The 13,066-nt window shown below is 35.6% G+C and overlaps 1 protein-coding gene across 7 annotated transcripts in view; it reads left to right on the top strand.

Annotated features, from left to right (window-relative positions):
• SATB1 (SATB homeobox 1) overlaps nucleotides 1-13,066 on the top strand; it is a 97,856-nt gene that overhangs the window by 36,293 nt on the left and 48,497 nt on the right. For all 7 annotated transcript variants that reach the window (XM_053598469.1, XM_053598470.1, XM_053598468.1 and 4 more), the window contains exon 6: nucleotides 12,589-12,700. In XM_053598469.1, the coding sequence (XP_053454444.1) occupies nucleotides 12,589-12,700 (112 nt within the window). The remainder of the gene's footprint in view (nucleotides 1-12,588; nucleotides 12,701-13,066) is intronic.

Below are 13,066 nucleotides of genomic sequence, written 5' to 3'. Positions count from 1 at the left end.
ACCAGCAGGTAGAATTGCGCTAACAGCCCTTTGTTTGGAACCCCAAGGTAATGATAGGCATGTTCATTGGTAACAGTGGGCAATGAATTTCTTGGGTCTGTTTGCAAATACAGACCTTATTTATCAGACTGTCCTGATCCTGATAGATGAAGGTATAACTGGCAGCTCCCGTTTGAGATATGCATGAAGGTATCTGTACTTGCCTCTTCCCAGTATAAAATTATAAATTGTGTGGTTAAATAGCATGAATTTTGAGGAAAAGCTCTACAGAGAATTTTCTTTCCTTTTTAGACTTACTGAACTTTCCCCAGTCCTTCCCCTCCTGACAACAGGCACCCTAGGTTATGAATATCGGCTCTGCCAGGCGCTGAAGTACTTGATAATAATTGAATATTATTACTGCTTTCAGTGATTGTATTACTGTAGTGGCGGGATCCATAAAGGAAATGCAAACCAGTCTTATATGGGTAGTTGTGTGACTTGCAAAACTTATACCAAATAACTTTAGTTTGCCTCCTTTTTTGAAGCAGTCATGACATTCTAGTTCCTCTTTTAACTTAGTGAAATGCTGCTTTGTGTTAATGTTGTATATCATCAAGAATAGAAGTGTCCTTCAAATTGCAAGTGTTCATTTTTTAAAGTTAATAAATCAGGCTCATTTTTAGGTGACTTAGATACATAAAGATTTTATTGTAGTTTGATGTTAGCTCCTTATAACCTTTCAGATATATTATTCAAAAAAGCCAAACTTAATAAAGCATCTTAAAATGGATTGATCTCAAATATTTTATAGCCACTATCTTTTCACAATAGTAAAACATGAGCTACTTTAAGCCATGCCAATTTAGAGAGTGCTTACAATATGTAAGTACTTTATTTTCACTTAATAGATTTTTACCTATACCTTGTTTCAGAACTGAACAGGTTTCCTTTGACCTCAAAATCGCTAATGCAAGGAAAATTATCATATCATGAGAGTATTGGCCCCCTTTTTTCTTCTGATGCACAGAATGATAAATACACCCAAGGCTTAGGCGTGGACATGGCTTAAAAGAAAGCCTATTTTCTAATTTTTTTTTTAACTCAACCAAATTACACTAATCAAACTGATTTTCTTGCTGAAGCAGAACTAGTTTTAGAGGACTTTTTGAATGTCCTTTCTTCTCAGTTACTACTTAAATTTCAAGTTGGGTTCTAGTTGGATTTGCTTTCCAGATCTGCTATAATTCATGTCAGATTTGGGCCCAAGACAAACTCATAAACAAACAAAACCCCTCCAAATTCAGATGATCAAAACAAATGGATACATGGACCCAGTGTTTCCCTCTTTCATTGGAAACTGCTTGATTGTAACATGCTCTGAGTATAAAAAAACATAAGAGAGCCTTTAACATAACAGGAAAGAGCCGTAGCCCGAGTTCTGCAGCTCATTGCCAATTGAAGTAAGGAACGCTTTGGCTGCTGGGACTTTTAAATCTAGGCTTAAAAGTTATTTGTTCTGTTTAGCATTTTTAAAATGATTCTACTAGGAATTGTATGTGCTTCAGTTTTAATTTTAACTCATAATGATTGTAAAGCACCCTGGGATGCTTGCACGAAGGGCGCTACAGAAATATAAGATTGTATTGTGTTCTAATATGCAGTATTATTCCGGGGTGCCACAGTTTCATCATGGACAATTCATAAGGTTGCAGAATTTTTCACTGTAGAGAAGGTGGCTGATTTCCTTTAGGAGTCTTTTTTCTTTCGCTCATTCTTGCTCTAAAACTTTATTCTCTTTAGTCATCATTTTCTTTAAAAAAATTGATTATTTAGAATTATAATATTTCACATAGAAATGCTAACCTAATTTAATTTAATCAGATGGGTTAAAGATGCAAACAAAATGATGAGTTGGAAGTTAGGAAAAGATGAAAGCTTTAATTGTTAGTGCCATTTAAGATCACATTCTTATCTGGATAACAAGAAGGGATACACATTATTAGGTACCACTGACTATCCCAGGCTTGTCCCGTTTTACTGTCAATCTGGTATTTGTTCCAAGGCAGTTCAAAAACGTGGAACTAAACAAAACAAGTATTAACTTTGTGAACTCTGTCGCAATGGGAATTTCCCTTGTATTGAAACTTCTGGGTTATGTTAACATATGACAGAGCTTGATTTCATTATTTTTTTGGTTTTCTTTTTTTTTTACTTCTTAGCAACATTATTTCTTGGGGTTATGTATTCCTTCAAAAATTTCATTTCATTGCTTTTAGCATATGTTTTTGTGTGTCATTGGTCTTTACCGACACTTTAATTAATTTAATTTAATTTAATTTAATCCTAGCATCACAGGAGTCAGGAATGTGAGCTGTGTCATAACCAGCAGTATGAATTTGGGTAACTGACTCAGTGCCTCAATTTTCTCATCCCTAAAGTAGGGGGTACCAATTTCTTAGTATTGTCATGAAAATTAAATGCGTTAATACTTATAAAACATGTAAAATAGTTCTTAGTTATAAAATATGCCTTAACTTTTTCTAAAATATGGGCATTGAGAGATTGAAATTTCACTTGTTCATGCCACATGGTCTAAGAAAGTTTGTGTGCTTAAAAGATTTTGATTTAAACTTCATTTCTAGTAGAAACAACCAAAAGCTTATCATTTGCAAAAAGATTAAAGGACCATATTAAGGAATATTTTAGCACTACGTTTATTATAAAGCTACAACGTATTTTAAAGTGGAAATGGAGGCAGACTCAAGATTTGTGCTTTTTTAAATAAATTTCGTTTGCAAGCTTACCAACTACAATACGTTAGACTAGATAATGTCAAACAGAATAAAGATGTTTTACAGGACTCTCATCAAGATGTGAGCCTTTCTCAATGTCTTTTCCATTAACCACCTTCACTTTATAAAATATTTTCTTAGTCTGCATTTTTAGCTTACCTGACAGAATTACTTCCGAATTTTTCTTTAAGAAAACCTAGTGATATTCTAAGCCATCTTACACAGTTTTATGTTTTATAATGTTCTTCAATACGCACAAAACTTAGGTTTGTAAGCAGAACAGTCATCTTGAAGGTATAAGGGACCTAGGGATCTAAAAAATACTAAAAAGATCCAATTAAACATCTTAGTTAAGCAAAAGCTTTAATAACGTATTTCTAGCACTTCTATGCACATTTTATATTTTCCTTCCGTAATTACAAATGTATTTCACTTGGCTAATGCTGTTCATTTTTGTCTCAATTGTGTTACATTTGAGAACCATACTTTTTCACTGTTGCTTTCATTTGTCCATTTCTTCATATATTTAAGAGTTAAATAAAGAGGGAAATTTCAATAACAAGGTCTAATGAGTTAATAGACAGAGCTGTTGATCTTGCCAACGTGGAAGTGTTAACCATGTTTGCTTATGGTATCCATTCTTCAGTTGAGGTTTTAAAGTCCACATTCGGCCTTGAAGATGACACCATTTAGGACTATAGACCTATAGTGTTTTAAACTCAGCTATATGACGGCCCCAAATCGCCTGAATTTAGAGAGTGCTGCGAGTGTAGATAACTGTTTAGCCATTCTAGAATGGGCCTTAGGGACCTGGTCTGTCCACCTGTCTGCAGGGTCACCAGCTGAGCCTACAGCGCACACATCTAGGGATGGACAGAGCTCTTCATTTCATACTGTACAACCCATCCAAATTTATTTTTTAGCATTTCATTATAACTTCTAAAGAGATGATTATTAGCGGATGGCATGCTCCTAAACTGTAAAGAATTTTCATAATAGAAATAGAGATGAATTTTCATAACATTGATAGAAATGAAGCCAGATTAATCTGATTTTTCTTTATGAACTGATCCACAGATGACATTGGTTTATAGTTATCTAGTAGATGGGGAAGTCTTAGCTAAAAGCTGTCAATGATGAATAAAAGGCAGAAATCATAGCCTTAGTCTCCCATGAAGCCTTGGGTCAGATTTGAGGGTCTTCCACAGTTTGTGCAGACCTTGAGGATAGAAGCCACTGTTTGGGAATGTATGGGGACAGTTTCTGTATGGTTCATGAGATTCCCAGAGGGAGTTCTGTGGCTTCATAAAATACTAAGAGGCAGGACTGTGTTTCTCCCCTAATTTTTAGGTAGTATGGCTTAAAATCTGATAGTGTTCATATAAAGAGGGAATATAAAGTCTCCTGTGAAGAGTGGCAGCCTAATTTGTTTTTGGAAAAATGAATTGTTTGAAGTACCTTAGTTCTTATTTTCACTTTGAGTTTAAAGTTTTTTTTCAAAATGCCCTGTTTAAGATCTCTGGAACTCAACACAGTTCTGGTATCTTTTTCCTTCTGTGTCTAAGCACAAATACTACAAATTTTAATCTCTGGAGAGGATGAGAGATTGAATCACAGAAGGGCGTCAGAGAAGGAGTAACCAAGCATTCCCCCAAATGTGTACGTTGGTACAGAGTACCTAAGATTTAGAATCTTAGGAAACAAATTTTGCCATAAAATACAACTCCTTGGATTTAGATTTATCTTATGGAAAACTTATGAAAATTATATTTGGATTAGCATAATGTTTAACTTAATAATGAATATATTTTAAATAATCATATTATAAGCAAGATGCCAAAGGGGTTTAACCTTCCTAAAAATAAAAGTCTAGTTGGAGATGTTTGCAGAGCAAGGGCCTGAGAATGAACGATGTGCATTATAATAGGATCTTCTTTATCACTGTGTTTGGAAAGACATACAGATTTCATAGAATCTTAAAGCTGTTAGAAGAGACGCTGGAGATTATGTAGCTCAATTCCCTTATTTTATAGCCTCTGTGTACAGGTAATTTGAAATACTATATGCCCTTAGTAATGATGTACTTTTTAACAAATATGATTTAAACTCTTCATTAGCATGTTCAATTGGTTTGAGTAAGCAGGTGCAGTGTGGTAAGAAAGATCTAGATAGATACTTATACGAAAGGGTAGAATAGAGAAGCCGGTCAAAGCATACTGTCTAAGCATTACGTCAAATTAATTCTATGGAAGAACCTTATAAACTGTACGCCAGCATTTTCTTTAAAAGTTATGAATTGAGTATGTAAAGAATTAAATGTCTGTGCTTTGAAATAATCCCGTTTTCATCTGTAGGACGTTTAGTAGGGAGATGAAAACAGAATTGGATGTATTCTTCTGGTGCTTCCTTTTGTATTTCTTTGTAGCTTTGTACTGTGTTTCCATTTTCAGCAATGCGCCGGGGTTACTTTGTGAGAAAATGCCATTTTCAGGCACTAGGATTGATCAAGATGGCAAGAGCCATAACTGTGACAACTGGAGTTTAAGTAAAATTTAGAAGTGATTAGTCTCTTCTCAACAAATTGAGATTCCAAATATGCCCCAGTTGTATCTCCCAAGAGAATAGCTTAGAAAGCAATAGAGGATCCAGAGGGAAAGATTTGGGAAACATAAGCTAATAAGCACAAACAGAACATTGCACTTAGAATTCCTGCCATTTGCTCTCATAAATTGAAGCCCATTTCCTGTCCTTCCCACCTCCAAATACCAGATGGGGACTACCTGTTAATTTTCAGCAAATTTGTTTCATGTCAGTATCTCATAGGATGCCTATTAGAGTTTGTTTGTAATGTTTGGTATCCTTTGGGATTAAAAGAAAACCTGATTTATGGAGAATCTCTACTAAAATTGTATTTGTGGAGTTGATCTGAAGTTAAAGTTTGACCTTTAAATTTTCAACAAACACATTTAAAAACACTGCTATAAAAACTCAAGCCGTAGGTAATCAGGACATACACAGATGGGAGGGAAACCAGAGTATATAAAATTGTACTTTTCAAAAAATAAAAATATAAAATAATAAAAGCCGGTAGTTTGACAGATTGTTCAGTAAATGCTCATGTTATTAAAAATTACAAAAAGGTACTTAATGTCTGTGTGCCATTAACACAGTAAATAAAAAGGTTATTGTCAAGATTAGTGTTTTGTCCCTGAAAATTAACTATAGGGCATTTTATATCACTCTGCATAGACTGAGATGTTAAAGGTATTTTAGATAGATAGATAGATAGATAGATTTTGCATTTGTGAGCATTTATTTAAACAATCATTTTAGACTTTCCACCAAAGACATTAGCACTGATGTGCTTTCATTTAACAGGTATCTATTATAAATGGGGTAGAACCATGAAATTTGCCTTATAGAATTAAACCTGTGTGAGATTATGTCTCTTGCTCTCTCTCTGGAGTATTCCAATTCAAAACATACATTCCTTCCTACAGAAAAAGATATTCAGATTCCTTAGTTGAAATTAATTAGCATTCAGAAACCAGATAGCATGTTTTTGGGTATTCATGAGATCTCTGTTTGAAAAAAATGTTTTTAACTTGTAGAAATGTGTTGCAACACACAGATGGGAAGAAAAAGAAAAAAAAAATCTCTTTAGCAAGCACTGTGTGTAAAAGGAATATTACATTTTGCACGCTCCTGATTGCTCTGTGTAAACAGTTTTTGACATCTGTCTTTATAGTTTTCGAGGAGAGGAAGACTTTGTTAAAAGAATCATTTTTATACAGCAGTCACCATTTCAGTCTTGCTTTACCTGTATTATGAAAGCAGATGGTCTGCATGTCTTTTGAATATTTATAACTATCAAAAACAATCTCTTGCTATTCACCCTTAGGCTTATGAGATGTCAGGACTGTTCTGGTTGAAAAAAATCATCTTGGGTGTTTACAGAAAGAGGATTACATTAAGCTGAAATGACTATACATTTTCCAGTTTAATATTTGTCCATCAGCTGTTTAATCGTATTTAGATAATTGTGTAAATAAGATGTTGTAGCCCTTGCCCTCTCTGCTGGTGGAGCCTGAAAGCTTTAAACATGGGTGAACCACCATTTTGTAGATGCTATTGCTACCTCCTCCCACCTCAGTTAAACCATCAGCAAGTCCTCAGCAAGTTTTGATCATGATATCACAGTCTCGTTTAAAAAAGAAAAAAAAAGTCATGTACAAAAGCCAGTGTGGAGATCATATGAAATACTAGGAGCTTCTGGCTTCCGGTACAGGCTGTTTAGTTTATTAGAGTATATTGTAATATGCAAATATGGTAAAGCACTCCAATTACCCTTTAAAGCTGACATGGTTTTCTCTTTATTCTCTACCAGCATGCAGAGCTCTGAGGATATTTTGGAAAACTTTTGGTATAGTGGGGGTTAACAGTTTTTTGACTGGAAGCTGAGCAATCAGAGATAACAGATTTTGCTGTGGTTGGTTGATTTGGCAGAAAAGCATGAACAGTTTTGGTTTAAATGATTGAATAACCTGATTAGCATTGTTTTGGGGTGGGTTTTTTTGGTTGTTGTTAAAGGCACAACAAAGCAATTTTAAGGGTAATCAGATCACTGTCTTTTCCTAGCTGATGAGTCTTTTTTTGAGAAGGCCTTACCTCTCCTAAAACCTCTTCATTGACTCTTAAGATGACCAAGTAGAAAAATAAAACTGTTTTCTTTCATGTTCTAAATTTGTTATAAATGTATACTTCCAGAATATGTGATACTCTAGCATGAATTTGAAAGAAAATAATATTTTGAAGAAATGTGTTGCCTCAATCAGTTCTTTGTGTTTTTTTTTTTTTTTTTTTTTTGTTAAATTTAAGAGACCTGCAGTATTTTAGAGCAAAGGTTCAGAATGTTCTAACTATAGCTAAGTTAGGCTTTAGAAAAATTCCACCCTTACCTTTTCACAATTAGAAAGGTTATAAATAATGTATTTGGCTGAAAAGGAAGCTCAGCCTGTGGCAGATGGTATCATTCTAGAGTACCGGGGTTTCTGTGAAGATGGCATTCTTTCAGATCGGAACTTCAGCAGACTCTCAGAAAGAACCGAAGCTCCTCGTAGGGAGTAGACATGTGCTTTATGGATCTTAGAAAAGCTTACAACTTGGCTCCTAGGATGAGAATATTGTGTCACACCGGGGTTATGAGACCCACAGCCAATTTCTGCCTACTTTGAGATTGTATTTCCCAACATTGGAAGCTGTGGCCTATTTATTGCTTGCTATAATGTATAGCATTTGAATTTGGGATTTCAACTTACTGAGTTTTGTTAGTTGGATTATTTTATGCCCTGAACATTGATGTTTTATACAGACCAGCCACTGAATAGGAAACTTGCCATACAAGTTGTGTCTTTTTCAAAGTGCTTTGGAGAACTCATATAAATAGACACTGGGAGAGAACTGGAATAACATAACCACCGAGCACTGCAACTTCCGAGACATCTGTGTGGATGTATTCTGAAAACCTGGGAAAGGATTTCTTGCAAATTAATGAACAAGGGTTCTTGAAACTATGATTTCTGTCATAACAGCTAAAAGTGATGGATTTTAAAGATTCGTGTGACAAGTAAGCTGCCGTTCCCTTTGACCTTTAAGGCATAATAAAGAAAGAGGATTTTTCTGGTAGCCTGCAGTAACGCCTTGTTTCAGTGACCTTTTTTATTTTTTATTGATCACTCAATACATGTCCAACCCTGTGCAGAAATAATACCTAAGGCAGTCTAGTAGAAAATCAACAGCATGACAGCAGGACCAGAGCTATGGTGGCAGTGTGTGCAGGATGTTGGGACGTTAGGAAGGGCCTCACAGAAGTGGGCATACTTGAGATGTGTCCCGAAGGATGAGCACCCGTCTGCCAGAGATGGGCGAGGGCAGGGTCAGCCATCCAAGTGGTGGGCCTTCCTGAGGCCTCCCACCAGATACAGACCAGCTGTAGAAAACACTTACCAAACTGGAATATCGGGAAAAAATGGAAATACTTTCCCTCGGTGTTTTCTCTTGCTATTCCTTGGCCTGACTTACAACTTAATAATTTAATTAATGTACTCTTTGTTCTACAAAAATTATTATTCGACTTAACATACTGTATATCATTTGAAAGTTTTATCTGATAGTATTCTGTTATTTAAAGCATAGTCAACCAAAGTGAAATGGGATCATATGAGAAAAGCTGGATAAGGAGGAGGCAGAAGGTTGTCATAGTAATTAACATGTCTTAAGTTTATACTTGATATGTTCCAGGCTCTGTGCTAATTGCATCACATCCATTATTTTTTTTATTGTCTGTCTACAGGTAGATAGTATGTCTCTTTAAGTCATTAGTTTCCTGGTGACTTGCCCAGTGCTCGGCACATAGTAGGAGCGCAATAAATGTATGCTGAATGAAAGGAAGATACATGTGAAGGAGAGGAACAATCCTATGCAGTGAATGTACTATCATTCCTATTTAGGATGGGAAATTGTGATCGATTTTGACCCAATTGACCAAGGTCATACTCCCAGCATGTGACACATCCTTGCACTTGAATGCAGATTTATTTCTATTCTATTTTGTCAGGTGAACATTTAGTGTATTTAATAGACACCAGGCATTGAGCTGGAAAATAACATGGAGCCCCAGACCTGCATGACCCACAGTTCAGTGCAGTGTTTTTTAAACCAGTGTCTCCTTTTGATTAAAATATAAATCCTAACCCTTTCTCCCTTGAAACATAGAACTTGGTCTACTGTTTATATATCCCTACCGCCTAGAAAAATGTGTTACCAATCTAGACTTTCTGTTGTTTGTATTATCAAAACAATAGGTTTTTTCCTGATTTTCTAAATTTAATATTGTGGGATTGACTATGCTCTTTCAAATGCTACATGCAGCACACAAGATTCTGCAGACTGTCTTCCCTGCCATTGACTCTCACTAGTTTACTCTGATACAGCTTCAGTAGGGATTACCACCAGACCCAAAAAGACTCATACCGTGGCCATGTGAGCAATTTAATTGTACAGATTATTTCATACTATTCCAGTAAAAACAGAGGTGACTCCAAGTTACCTAAATTATAGACTTTTTCCCAGGGCCCCAAAATACCAAAAGGTAGGAAATCTAAAGGAGTAGGGTTGCTGGCCCCATATGCCGGAGGTGGCGGGTTCAAGCCCAGCCCCAGCCAAAAACTGCAAAAAAAAGATAGGAAATCTAAAGTTACTTTGGCATGCATTATAACTTACAGATTATTAGCATTTTGATTTAGGCCTTAGGCTGATATTTGCATTAATCAGTGTTTCCTGAGCACATACCACATGACAGAAAGCATTCAGAAAAATCACAGGCAGAGCTTACCAATTTGGGGTTAAACAAGGGAAGCTCTGATGATGATACATACAGACATATGGATATTATTTATCACATATGGATAATAATGAACTATATAGCACTATTACATGTGGGCTCTAGTTTTATAAAAATATTTCAGACTTTTTTTTCATACATCTTGTAACCTCTTCTACCCTTTCCATGTTGGTGCACTGAATGACATTACATTGGAATTATCTGTTTATGTATCTGTTTTCCTAATAGATGTTAAACTTCTTGTAGGCAGAGGCTGTGTCCTATTCATCTTTTTGTTCTTAGTACCAGGCACATAGTAGGTGTTCAGTAAAGAGCAAATTCCGTATATAGAACTGCTGGCAAACTGAAGTAGAATTTAGATATCCCATATAGTAAGACAGAAATGATGTCTAAAACTTAATACATACCATTATCCTAATATTTAAGAAACTGCCAGCATGTCTGGGTAAAAAATAATTTTTTAAAAATTGGGTCAAAGTGGAAGAACATCAGCTGTCATCCATTTGCAGAATCACCATTACCCATCAGTGATCTCAATAGTTTTATTAGTGTCTGACTTTATCGATCCTTTATTACAATAGAGTAAGTGAGATTGAAGCTGACGGATTGTTAACTGGATCAGGTAATCTTTTGGCTCTGTTTCTGGCAACCTTGCTAAGTGTCTCTGCACTGTGGACTGTGGGAGGCTCTTAGTGAAATTGCAAGCTATTGGATTAATGGCAGAGTATCATGAGCACATTAAGAATGTCTTTTTAGAGAAATAAAATGTGAAAATGACTATAAAGTAGAAAGTGTCAAAAAAAGATATCATCACAGTGCCTCTTAGGAAAGATAGCCACATTTTACATAAATAAGGTGACTCTAGCTATCCTTCCCTGGAAGTTCTTCACAGATCTCTCAAACTTACCTATTAAGGAAATGTGTTTATGCTACAAAATTAACACTGTAATAGATGTTGGGAGTATTAATAATAACCAAAAGAGCTTTACATTAGAAGTAGCTTAAAGAAGATAATGATATAAAAATACTTTTGTCCCCAAACTGGCTTTTCTGGTTGTTCACTGTCTCTGAACAATGCTACCTTCTGTAAACTATTTCACCCTAGACTGACTGAAGTCTGAAATGAAAGTTCTCATGTTTCTACACACAGGGGTGAGGAACAAATTGGTGCTACAAAGTCTAATTGTTTCTAAGACTCAATAGGAAATTAATTTAGCTGCTACTAGAGAATATGGGTGTTAGGGTTAAAAAGGACCATGAATTAAAACTACCTTTGAAACTACCATAACCAAAATGCGCTCAGAAGAAAATAATTTTCTTTGTTGAAAATGAGTTTTTATTGTTGTTGCAGTTTTGGCCAGGGCTGGGTGTGAACCCACCACCCTCAGTATATGGGGCTGGTGCCCTACGCACTGAGCCACAGGCACCTCCTGAAAATGAGTTTTTAAAAACCCCTCTTCCTAGTAAAAATTAAAATCGTGTCTTTCTTCATTTTTGTATGTTAAATGGTTGACTCTGTTTTCAGGGCTATTGTTAAAAGCAGCATGAGGAAAATGACAAAATAGGTCATTTTCTTATTTTGTGATATCCTTGAGAAATTTAGTAAGCATGAAGTGTATATATCTAAAATTCGAATGGTCAGTTTGAAATTCAGAACTCCAGCTTTACTGAAAATGAAGACAGTAATAAGTTTGCAGAATGTTTTTCTCCTGACAGGAGCTCTGTTAATAGTTTGTTTCTTCTAAATATGGTCACTTCACCTTTGAATGCTGTTAATGCATCTCCAATTGAAAGCCATATACTAGGATGGAAAGTGCAAGTGGTGTTTTTCAAACTTTAATGCACGTGTGAATCCCTTGAGGATCTTGGTAAAAATGCAGATGTTGATTGCCTAAGTCTGGGGTAGGGCCCAACATTCTGTATTTCTAACAAGCTTCCAGACAATGTCTATATTGCTGGTCCCTGGACCATACTTTTGAGGAGCAAGGATGTAGAGTCCAATCACTAAACCGCAAAAAAACATAGACTTGTGAATTGCAATTATTTTTTTTATTTTTTATTTGTGAATTGCAGTTTTAAAGCCGTGTTCACATATTTAGATTTATTGGGATCAGTGGAAGTTTGTCAGCCAAGAAACAGGTGACATTGATGGGGGGGTCAATAAATGCTAGAACAAAGTCTGTAGGTTTGATAGCTTTATATAGGTCTTAGTGGGCTGTTGAATTCTACTTAAATAAGGTTTTGATGATGTACTTAATTGAATTTTAAGAAGTTGAGGCTTTAGGCTAAAGTGTGAAAAATGTACTAAGGTACTCAGTTGATTAAAAAAAGACAGTTTCCACAATTGAAATCATTTCTGCATTTTGTCTTGTGCAGCTATTATTACAAATGTTCTTTCCCCCCTTCATGCAGAGTATGATCTCTTCCATCGTGAACAGCACTTACTATGCAAATGTCTCAGCAGCAAAATGTCAAGAATTTGGAAGGTGGTACAAACATTTCAAGAAGACAAAAGATATGATGGGTAAGCAAAAAACGGTTGCAGTGGGGGCTACATACCATTACATGTCATTTGGGGGTTTATCAAAGTCACATCTAAAGCCAGGTCTTTTGATTGCCCAATTAGAGATCAATTTAGAATGTTTCTTTGGGGGTGGGGAGTGGGTATGAGTATAATGAGATAATTAAATTCAATAAATGTTTGTGTTTAAATCAGCTAAGCTGACTTGGTTGTCAGACATGCGGGAAATCGAGGTGTGAGGAGGGGAGCTGTCATTTTTTAACATCTCAGTGAAGACCTAACCAGGCCTTGAATAACTAATATTAGCTGTGATTTCTCTCAGAGAGAAATAATGCTTTTAGGTTTTTTTGTTTTTGTTTGAGAGAAAGG

Source organism: Nycticebus coucang, chromosome 8 (assembly GCF_027406575.1).
Source record: "Nycticebus coucang isolate mNycCou1 chromosome 8, mNycCou1.pri, whole genome shotgun sequence".
NCBI lineage: Eukaryota > Metazoa > Chordata > Mammalia > Primates > Lorisidae > Nycticebus > Nycticebus coucang.
Note: the sequence above shows the minus strand (reverse complement) of the source record. Positions and strands in the feature narration are given on the sequence as shown.